General features: G+C 35.1%; 2 protein-coding genes across 3 annotated transcripts in view; one reads left to right on the forward strand and one right to left on the reverse strand.

Moving 5' to 3' along the window:
- The window catches only part of LOC105228626 (neurogenic protein big brain), a 31,973-nt gene extending 25,541 nt beyond the window's left edge, over positions 1-6,432 (forward strand). For both annotated transcript variants that reach the window (XM_049462520.1, XM_049462521.1), the window contains 2 exons: positions 1,505-1,712; positions 3,876-6,432. In XM_049462520.1, coding sequence (XP_049318477.1) covers positions 1,505-1,712; positions 3,876-5,267 — 1,600 coding nt within the window. In that variant the 3' untranslated portion in view covers positions 5,268-6,432. The remainder of the gene's footprint in view (positions 1-1,504; positions 1,713-3,875) is intronic.
- The window catches only part of LOC105227099 (uncharacterized), a 401,109-nt gene that overhangs the window by 196,740 nt on the left and 191,974 nt on the right, over positions 1-12,395 (reverse strand). The window lies entirely within an intron of this gene.

Here is a 12,395-nt window from a genome sequence, read left to right on the forward strand (position 1 = left end):
ATTTGTGGTTGTGTTGCGCTGTGTGTTCTTTGGCTCGCTTGAGCTTCATTCGCAGCTTTCTTGCTATCAACAATCTGGACAGACACCTAAAAAGTTCTCAGACCTCTGTTGTAAATCTGCTTGACCGTGAGAATAATTCAACCAACGTATCAACGATGTGTCGTAGGTCGGCAGAGCCAGCGGACAGCGTGGGGCTCAGTAACGACTAGCTTATGATCTTCTGTTTTTGCATTACAGTGGTTCTGCGTAAATTTATATACATATGTATGTATTTACTTCTTGTTTGTGTGTGTACCACACTTTATACGGACACATTTTTGAGGGTATTCTTGTATTTATGAACATAGCATATGAGTATATTTGGTTATTTTATATTTTTAGACATTTTGTTAAAAACGTCCACATTCTTACTAATATTAAAACTTAATCAAATTTGGTGTTATAATTTCAAACCTTTAAAATTAAGGATGATGGCTGAGATGCTGATCGGATAAAACATAACAACAAAGAAACTTGTAAAATTATTAGGAAACACTGACGGTGCATAAATTATGAAAATAATGATCCTTCTCCAATATATTTTTACCAACATATCATTATTATCGTTTATTGTAAGTTTTGTTGTTGTTGTAAGGTTGTATCACCTAAACCTAACCGAGGTAGATATACGGTGCTGAAATCCGAATGACTGTCTGTTTGTCTGTACCGTCCGTGCAAGCGATAGCTTGAGTAAAAATTGATTGAATTGTAATTAAATGGATTATATTGTCAATTATTATTGGAAAAAATTGGCGTGGTTTATGGTACATGTCTCTCAAACCACCCCTACTTTTCTTATAACTTCATTTTAAATTCCATCTGATTCCATCACTTTCCTGTGCACAAATTAATTACCAATGAATGTATCGGAATAGATCTTTGCACGAATAGAGCGTTTAAGGTGTGTCAGCTCATGACAAAAAATTGTCATAATCGGACTACAACTGTTCAAGCACCATACCGAATATGTGGAAGCCGGTTCCAATTGCGATTTTTTTACCGAAAATATTGTTCGTCGAACTTAGGCTTTCCTTACATTTCAAAACTCTTCAAACACAACTTTTATCCTAATGTAATATTTCAATGATGACACGATACTTCAAATATTTTTCCTGAAATTGATCGCAACAACTGTCGGTGCAATTAGGAATTTGATAGCGCAGTCTGATGGAATAAATATAAAATATTTCTAGATCAACAACAATAAGTTTAAAATTACTTAAATTTAAAATTAAATTGAAATTTGAATTCAAAAATTGTGATTCTAAACCATTTTCGAATCCATCTGGTTATACAAAACAAATTCCATTAAAATCGATCCTGCCGTTTTGGAGGAGTTCCGTGACATACTTATGTATGTATGTACATAAGTATTTTTACTGGCAATACTAAGATTTAGTTTTAATAACATTTCATTAAATCACAATTTTAAATTAATTCTATTTTCATTTCCTTCTACTTTTAGTGTTACCGTGCCTGGTTATCAGGGAAATCTACAAGCAGCAATATCTCACAGTGCGTCATTGGCCGCCTGGGAACGATTTGGAGTGGAATTTAGTCTGACTTTTGTCGTTGTACTCACATATTTCGTTTCAACCGACTCCATGAAGCGTTTTATGGGCAACTCGGCTATTACAGTGGGGTCAGCGTATAGTGCTTGTAGTTTTGTTTCTGTAAGTAGATTTTATATGCCCAGTAGTACTATATATGTAGATATAACGAGGTATACAAACATTTGACAATTTATGGCGTAGGTCATTGCGATTTCTTAAAAATAGTTTCGAAAACAGTTAAAAATCAAATTCGCTATTCCGCAACGATAATAAAAATGTCTGTGATAATTGCGGCATCTTTGGAATTTTGTCTTAAATTAAAGTAGCAATGAAACCGGATTAACTCTACGTACCCATGGACACACTTGGTTTATTCTCGTATTTAGGTATGTACATTTACTCGTACGTATGTTTGTGTATGTGGCAAGTATGTTGAGGACATTGTAGGAAACACCTGCGTTCGGGAATTTTTAATGCGAATGCAGTCGATACAAAGAGGTAGAAAATAAATGCCTGTTAAGGAATCTTGATAGTTCACGTCAATGTATATACTGTTAGTGTTATTATATATTATACACACATGCATACATACATATGCCTATAAATATACATATATACAGTTATGGACAATAAAATAGAATCATCCATGGTATTAATTTTCCGTTCTCAAAAAAATTATGAATTTGATTTAAATTCAACTAAGTTACATATATTTTTAATGTGTACTCCATATCAAGTGCTATTGGTAGCAGTAAAAATATTGGAACAAAAGAATTCATAAATATTACAAAAACACAAAGGTAAACAATATATTTCAAAAATTCGATGGACAAAAAAATAGAATCAAAAACTTTTTCAATAAAAAAAAATATTTTTTTAAGGGAACTAATATAAAAATTGGTAGTACATTGTAGTGTATTCTTAATCGTCTAATACCGATGCACACCTTCTAAGCATAGACCTAATTAGGCTACCGAAAGTGTTCTGTGGAACAGAATACCAGACCTTTGTACCTTCTCTCAGAATTCTGCTTTATTTTTCGGTTTAAGGGGAGCAATATTTTCCTTAACAATTTTCCGTAAGTTTTTGATGAGATTCAGATCTGCTGATTACTCTGGCCAAGCCATAACGCTAGCACCATGATCTGTTGGAATTGCCAAAATGCAAAGCCAATTCCAGTCAGCATTTGAGAATATGAGATTATCTAAAACCTTAACGTATATATGGCGGTCTATGTTTTCTTGTATCCAAAATATAGATCCCGGAACACAATATGAGAAACAATACTAAACCATTATATTGCCCCCACAGCGTTTGAAAGACCTAGTCGTGTAGCGGACGCACATTTCTTTGTTTTTTGGACGTCGGACTCATGCATAACTATCATTTCTTTTATTTTAATAATAATTTTGCATTGAGACTATAAAATGTCGAATCATTTTTTTTTTTAATTTTCAGCTCCGCCCTAATTAATGTGTTGTTTTGCAAACTGAGTACGATTGTATCTATGCAATTTTCTCAGCATTGGCCCCTCAGGACATGGCCAAAGCAATTTTTCTCCACAAGTCGTCTTCTTGCTGTTCTCTAAGAAATTTTTGCAAATAATTGTTATTGAATGGCTGCAGAGGCCTTTAACGGTACGCGCTTCGGCAATCATGCCATATTTCGAACGACTTGCGCAGTCATTTTTTTGTGATCGGGCTATTTTTTCAGACATTTTAAGGCATCAAACACAAATATTTGAGCATGTTTCATATATTTGCAATTTGCCGTTACGCGTGACCCATTCCTTGCAAATTTTGGACGCACAAACAAAGCTCTAAACAATGTTTTGCTCGACCCATTTTTTTAAATAAATTCATAATTGATACAATTATTCATTCCACAAATCTAATTATGTTAATATAACTACTTTTTACGCTTTTTAAATTCAACATTTTTCATTTATGAAACTATTTCGCTATTGATTCTATTATTTTGTCACTAAGCACGAGGCACGCTATTTACACTTTTTAAATTACAGTTAACTGTAAAACTCGACAATGCTATCTTTTCCTCTTTTTTAAAAGTACATGTTATTGCCTTTGTTATTATGCCGAAAAGTTACTACATATGTAGATGAAAAATTTCAAAAAAATTGTGATATTGTTTCAAAGCAACACCTTTGATTCTATTTTATTGTCCGTAACTATATCTATATATCGCGAGAATATACTTATGTATGTATGAAAAAATTTACCTGTGGAAAGCTTCTAATCACATTTGTATCTTTTGTTTTTGCAGATGCCTTATTTAAATCCGGCTCGTTCGCTAGGCCCGTCTTTTGTACTTAATAAATGGGATAATCATTGGGTCTATTGGTTTGGCCCACTTGTCGGCGGCATTGCATCCGGCTTGCTATTTGAATATGTGTTCAGTACACGCCGAAACTCACGTACACACAAACCAAATGCTGATAACGACTCTTCCTCTATACATTCCGAAGATGAACTCAACTATGATTTAGACGTTGAAAAACCACAGATGCCTGTTAAATACCCTCAGAATACATATCCACGTGGACAAGCAAGCACAAAAACGGCGATCGCAAGTAACGCTGGCACTATTCCAGGTGGAGTTAACTATTGTCAGAATTTGTACACAGCACCTCCCCTTAATAAATTTGATCAGCCAGAACCACTGTATGGTGGCACACGTTCCCTGTATTGTCGCTCACCCACACTCACACGAACAAATCTGAACCGTTCACAGTCTGTATACACCAAGAGTAACACAGCTATTAATCGGGAGATTGTGCCTCGTCCGGGTCCGTTAGTACCAGCACAAAGCTTATACGGTATGCGTATGACACAGCCACAAACCCAGGCTCAGTCATCGCATTTACAAAATCAGAATGTACAAAATCAGTTGCAGCAACGTTCAGAGAGCATATACGGTATAAGGGGATCAACAAGGCAATCCCAACAGCAGCAGCAGCAACAACATCAACAATCATCTCATCAGCAACAGTCACAACAACAGCACCAACATCATCAGCAACAACAACAACATCATCAACAACAACAACAGCATCAACAGCATCATCAACATCAACCAGCACAACAATCACAACTTCACCAACCCCAACCCACAAATCAAGATGGTCAACAGGGCTTTCAGCCTGTATATGGTTCACGTCATAACCCCAATCCACTCGATGGTAATCTTAAGTACGATCGTCGGCCTGAGTCGGCGTACGGCATGGCCATACATCGGAACCGTGGCCAATCGGCACAATCTGATGACAGTTCCTATGGATCATATCATGGCTCAGCAGTAACCCCACCAGCACGTAATCCGAATTCTGGCGAACCGATTCTCATGTATGCTCCACCGCCCCCGATGCCATCGAGTCATTCCCAAGTCGTTGCGCCACCACCCATTCGCACGCAATCGGAGCGCAAAGTAACAGCACCAGTTGTCGTGTCTCAGCCACAAATAACAACTGGTGTGGTTACATATACTGCGAGTTCCGGTCAAGGTATGCCACCACCTCAACAAACATCGCAACAACAATCTCAGCAGCAACCACCACCACAACAACAGCAACAATCTCAACAACAACAAATCCTCATTCAGCAACACCAATCTTCCCAACAACAACATTATGGAGTGTTACCAATGCGGACCAATTGAAATAGGAGCTTGAGCGTTGCCAACGCCAAGGGTTATCAAATTGGAAGTGTATAGGGTAAATGCTCGAGACCTATACATATGTAAATAATGACAAGAATTTAACGTTAATTTTTTTTTCGAGTTGAGAAGAATTAGCATAGAACAGCATGTAAATTGTAAGCAAAAACGTAAACATTTTGATTAATTCGTGCAATATGCTTAATTTAACAGTTTATCGTGAAAAAGTTTAAGGTAAAAAAGAAAATACTTTTTTTGTGAATTTATTTTTTATGTATGCATTGAATAATTTTATTCGGAACTTTTTGTACATTATTGACACACTTTTGACAATATACATAGATAAAAAAGACCACATTATTTTCTCGTAACGTTATTCTATTCATTACAGTAAATTTTTTCATTATAACCTAATAAATTAAGTACATACATATATATTTCTCGAATTAACAAAAGCGTTTTCATTTTTGTTTACATTTTACATTCTGTTACTTCTTCTTCTCGACTTAAAGGATTACATACATACATACATACGCCACAAGACGGCGGTTGACGTAATCTTGTATTATATCATTCTAGTATGTAAAAAAATTCACAATACTTCTATATGTGTATGTGTATATACATACGAGTATGTTTGCGAATTACGAATTTCGAAAAATACGACTGCTTACTATACGGCCTGTGCAGTCGTGTATTTCAATATGAGGCATATTGCCTGGGCTGTTTTAAATTGTTGGAGATTGATTTTTTATACGTATCTAGTTTTTAACTCTAGTTTTATTTCGCAATTTGAAATATTTTTAACTTTAGTCTTTAAGGAAAATGCATAACATTTATACTTAATTGAATTAAAAAATACATTTTTATTGATAGTGCTTTAGTTTGAATACGGTAACTCATAGTTAAGTATATAAAATATTTTGTACGTAGAAATGTTAATTTTATTGTATCATTAAAAAGAAGTACAAGAAGTGAAGGAATGAATTATTGGCTGTAAGTTTTTAATAAAATAATACTTAGATATACATACATATATATATACATATACTCAATACACGTATACTAATTTACATACAAACAAAAGTATATTTATAAAAATTTACGTACATGGATCATGTTAGATCTCCAATCGGAATTCATCAATAAAATGCAAATATAAATTCCATATTTACTATTATTTTTGTGGACAAGTTTGTATGTACCGTAAATAAAACTGAATTGATAGTCTAGTCAATTTAAGTGTTTTATAATTTGGGCTGATTTAACACCACTTGTAACCAGTCGTTTTGTGGACTTTGAAGCCAGAAATTGTTGCAGTGTTCCTCATAACCGGACACCCACCGTCCCCGCATTTTTGTCTGGCTAAGGGAACTGTCCATATATGGGGCCGTGGCAAAAGCGTGTATTTAAAATGTTTCTTAGGGTCAGAAGCTGCAACATAGAACTATAACTCTACTGAACTAATAAATGCATTTCCGTAGAGCCACCGCAAACCAGATGGCGGCAGCGCAGATACGTTTTTTTGCTGTTGTCATTTTGTGTATTGTTCTTAAAAAAAACTGTTTCAAAACATCAAAAATTAATAAGATTATAAAAAATCGGCAATTATAAATTGTACACAATTTTTTAGACATACTTTATGAAATCTTGTCTGTTTGTCAAAGCTAAGTTTAACGAAATATTACCAAAATAGTGTCCGTGTCCAGTCAATGGGGCGTACTCATGTCCGGTTATATTAAATTAGAAATAAAATTTAACACGACTATCTATATGTCGTCACCTAAAATGCAAAATAACGTAACAACATTTTCGAAAATTTACAGTGGCGTGATTAAAACACGAAATAAAATGAAACAAGAGTGTACAAAAATTTTAATATTGGTTAAAACTGGTCCATATGAGTATATGTATGAGCGTAGAACCTGAAAATTTTGGACATATGTAATATTATGTATATAATTTTAAGTAGTGAATCGTAATCAATAGAATACTCAATTTCGAATTTTGATGATACGTTATTTTGCATTTTAGGTGACGAAATGTATGTATGTACATTAGGGTGATTCAAAATTGTTTTTTTTTGTTTTCAATTGGTACTCGCAAAAATAGGTTCCTAGACACCTCTAAGAAAGCGTCTCCAAATATGAGTTTTTAATTGTAACGGGAAGGTCCTCCGCCTAACGTTTTTCTATTTTTTCTTATTATCAGATAGAAAAATTTATATCTCACTTCCAACTACTTGAAAAAATATCTTCTTAATTTGGTTTTGTAGGAAATTGAATGCTCTAAAATATGGTCTCTTATGATTTTTTCGTAAACCCAACCGTTTAAAAGATATTAACGGTTGAAATTTGAGTATTTTTGGAAAAATTCTTTATTTCTTATTAATTTTATAACTCAATGAAAAAAAATTATTATGAATGATGAAATACATAGTTTTGTAGGAAATTTACTGCTCTCTAAAAATGGTCTTCTATGATTTTTCGATTAAGTTAAGCGTTTACGAGATATTCATCGTCAAACATCAATGCTGCAGTTTGATAGCGCAGTTTTCATTGCTATGAAAATTTCAAAGAGGCAACATATCCCATTTGCACATATGCTTACGGCATTTTCAATTCGGTAATATGAAATTAAGAAGAGCGAGTATTAAGACAGCTTTGTTGTATTATAAAAATATAGTACATTTTCAAAATAACAATTTGCAAAAAAATTAATATTTAGTTTAATAATAAAGGATAAAGATCCTTTGTTTACAAATGTATTTCTGGGAAAAATAAGATAACACAAAGGATAAAGATCCTTTGTTTACAAATGTATTTCTGGGAATTCATATTTTTGGATTACTATATAATAATTGTGGCATAAATTTTATATACCAATCAAAATAATAAACTTAAAATGAGCAATGATATATTCCCAACCCAATTTGCATAATTTTTTATAAATTAACAATATTAAACTAAATATTAATTTTTTTGAAAATTGTTATTTTGAAAATGTACTATATTTTTATAATACAATAAAGCTGTCTTAATACTCGCTCTTCTTAATTTCATATTACCGAATTGAAAATGACGTAAGCATATGTATGTGCAAATGGGATATGTTGCCTCTTTGAAATTTTCATAGCAATGAAAACTGCGCTATCAAACTGCAGCATTGATGTTTGACGATGAATATCTCGTAAACGCTTAACTTAATCGAAAAATCATAGAAGACCATTTTTATAGAGCAGTAAATTTCCTACAAAACTATGTATTTCATCATTCATAATAATTTTTTTTCATTGAGTTATAAAATTAATAAGAAATAAAAAAATTTTCCAAAAATAGTCCAATTTCAACCGTTAATATCTTTTAAACGGTTGGGTTTACGAAAAAATCATAAGAGACCATATTTTAGAGCATTCAATTTCCTACAAAACCAAATTAAGAAGATATTTTTTCAAGTAGTTGGAAGTGAGATATAAATTTTTCTATCTGATAATAAGAAAAAACAGAAAAACGTTAGGCGGAGGACCTTCCCGTTACAATTAAAAACTCATATTTGGAGAGGCTTTCTTAGAGGTGTCTAGGAACCTATTTTTGCGAGTACCAATTGAAAAAAAAAAACAATTTTGAATCACCATAATGTATATGTATGTATGTATGTACATACATATGCTATATTTAACTCATACACCGACAGACATATAAGTTTTGTTAGAGAAACGAAAATCATAATATTATGCGTAGTATATGGGAGTTGGGGTAGTATCGACCCGATTTTATCTACTTTTCCAATACCACTTACTATTAATAAGCCAAATACTTAAAAACCTTTATATGAAAGTCAGCCGGAAGTTCAAAAATCCTGATATTAGTTATATAGGGGCTAGGTCAAGGTTTTGCTCAAATTTATCTACTTTAGGCACAAAGATACACTGTCATGAGTAAAACACGCTCTCTCTTTATCATTGAGATAACTCACTATTGGCCAATACACATATGCGGTACAAAGTCACCCCGAAGCTCGAAAGCTTTATATTAGGTATATGGGGGCTAATGGAAGTATTGGCCCGATTCAACCCATTTTTGAGATACAGACATGCCATTAACAGAGTAGGATTATCCTCTGAATTTCAATTACATATCTCACACATTGACCGATATTTTTCATCAAAAGTCAAATATAAGTACTGGGGTCCAAATATTCGGTACCTAGGGGCTTAAGCAGTTTAGGTTGGATTAACTGCTTCTTGATTTGTGTACTGGAAAATTGAAGAATCAAGTGAAATTTAAAATTGTGCTATATGCGAAGTAGGACGAGCGATTTCATCCATTCTCGTACTGACGTAGGAATATAAGAAAAATGTCCCATACTAAACTTTGTCGAAATCTGTCGATCGAGTCCCGAGATATGGGTATTCACCAAAAAGTGGGCGGTGCCACGCCTTTCGTCCAATGTTCACACCAGCTCTCATAAATCCCTCTTATACCATCTCGTAGGAAGAATTTAATGCCTTTGGCGTATTTAGTTATTAACCTATCGCGCTTTTAGTATTTTTGAACAGTACCGACATATAGGGAGTGAGCGGGGATATTTTCCGATTTTAACACTGTCGGTTCTTATAATATTTGGGCTCCGCGATTTTGGGGGTTGAAAGTTTGATGGTTTAGAAGATATGTATATTTAACTTATATAGGGCGGGGCCACGCTCACTTTTTCAAAAGAAATTTTATGTCTTAATTTAGTCCTTGGTTATGGTATTTTATAGGTTTTCGGTTAATGGCGATTTTTTTGTACTAAGAAACCCGAAGTTCCCTCAAGATATCTCAATTTTTACTCAAGCAATTACTCTTGCACGGACGACGGACAGACAGACAGTCACCCGGATTTCAACTTTTCTTGTCATCCTTATCATATACATATGTATGTACATATTTAGATAATATACAAATGATTTACACATCTTACCGCAAGTTTTTGTGTTAGGGAGTGTTTTTTCAAAATTTTGTGTTTTTTTCCTTTGGGTTTTCCTTATACCCTTAGAAGTGACGTAGAAACCCACTTGACCATTGAAAGGTTTCGAAAAAGGTCCAAAAATAATAACACCGCTCGACGTTCGGAGCGCTCAGAGTGCACACTTCAAACTTTAAACGCGTTTTTAGAATTACTCAACCGATTTGCTTATTTTTTTTTTAATGTTCACAAAACGGTTGGCTATCGTCCCTAAATTTTTTATAATTTATTGACAACGTTATTACAAAACTTATGTAAAAAAACATGGGGAAAAATTAAAAAAAAAGATAACCATTCACGTTCTTTTTAAGAATTAATTGTGTTTTGTGTTTCAGATGATCCAAACATGAGAAATTGTGTCCGCCAGTGAAAAAACGCATCTCATTCACCCATCCATTTCTCCGACAGATGTCTTTTGTTTATGCACTCCACCATATACCTCATGATATGTGAAAAAAGTTCTATTGTAGAATAAATATTTCTATGAAAAAAATGTCAAAAAACAGACCAGATTACCCTATTGACCCCCTAAAATAATAAAAATTGAATAAAAAATGTGGTGTCCTTAACCCTGCTTAGATAACGTTATTTTCAAGTACTGAAAAGATAACGTACGTCTGAGAGACGTATTCAAGTTTTCGTCCTTTAAGGATGTCAGTGGAAACACTTTTGCAGATATTTTTTTACGTAGATTTTTTATTTAATTATTATACTTTTATTTAGGATATTTGTTTCAAGAAAATTATTATTTATTTAAGAAATCGAAAGGAAATTTCTTCTTCTTCTTTACTGGCGTAGACACCGCTTACGCGATTATAGCCGAGTCAACAACAGCGCGCCAGTCGTTTCTTCTCTTCGCTACGTGGCGCCAATTGGATATTCCAAGCGAAGCCAGGTCCTTCTCCACTTGGTCCTTTTAACGGAGTGGAGGTCTTCCTCTTCCTCTGCTTCCCCCGGCGGGTACAGCGTCGAATACTTTCAGAGCTGGAGTGTTTTCGTCCATTCGGACAACATGACCTAGCCAGCTGTACACTCTTATAAAAGATTGTACCTGCTCGATTCAGTTCTGCAGCTCTAATAATTTTCTCCAGCAGCAGATTGAAAAAGTCGCACGATAGGGAGTCGCCTTGTTTGAAACCTCGTTTGGTATCGAACGGCTCGGAGAGGTCCTTCCCGATCCTGACGGAGTTTTTCGTGTTGCTCAACGTCAGTTTACACAGCCGTATTAGTTTTGCGGGGATACCAAATTCAGACATCGCGGCATAAAGGCTGCTCCTTTTCGTGCTGTCGAAAGCAGCTTTGAAATCGACGAATAGGTGGTGAGTGTCGATTCTCCTTTCACGGGTCTTTTCCAAGATTTGCCGCATGGTGAATATCTGGTCGGTTGTTGATTTACCAGGTCTGAAGCCACACTGATAAGGTCCAATCAGTTTGTTGACGGTGGGCTTTAATCTTTCACACAATACGCTCGATAGAACCTTGTACGCGATGTTGAGGAGGCTTATCCCACGGTAGTTGGCGCAGATTGTGGGGTCTCCTTTTTTATGGATTGGGCATAGCACACTTAAATTCCAATCGTTGGGCATGCTTTCATCCGACCATATTTTGCAAAGAAGCTGATGCATGCTCCTTATCAGTTCTTCGCCGCCGTGTTTGAATAGCTCGGCCGGCAATCCGTCGGCCCCTGCCGCTTTGTTGTTCTTCAGGCGAGCAACTGCTATTCGAACTTCTTCATGGCCGGGTAATGGAACGTCTGCTCCATCGTCATCGATTGGGGAATCGAGTTCGCCTTCTCCTGGTGTTATGTGTTCACTGCCATTCAGCAGGCTGGAGAAGTGTTCCCTCCATAATCTAAGTATGCTCTGGGCATCGGTGGCTAGATCACCTTTGGTGTATGCTCCGGTCTTGAAACCTTCTGTAAGCCGCCGCATCTTTTCGTAGAATTTTCGAGCATTACCCCTGTCGGCCAGCTTATCAAGCTCTTCGTACTCACGCATTTCGGCCTCTTTCTTTTTCTGTCTACAAATGCGTCTCGCTTCCCTCTTCAATTCTCGGTATCTATCCCATCCCGCACGTGTTGTGGTCGATCGTAACGTTGCGAGGTAGGCAGCCTGTTTTCTCTCC

Source organism: Bactrocera dorsalis, chromosome 1 (assembly GCF_023373825.1).
Source record: "Bactrocera dorsalis isolate Fly_Bdor chromosome 1, ASM2337382v1, whole genome shotgun sequence".
NCBI lineage: Eukaryota > Metazoa > Arthropoda > Insecta > Diptera > Tephritidae > Bactrocera > Bactrocera dorsalis.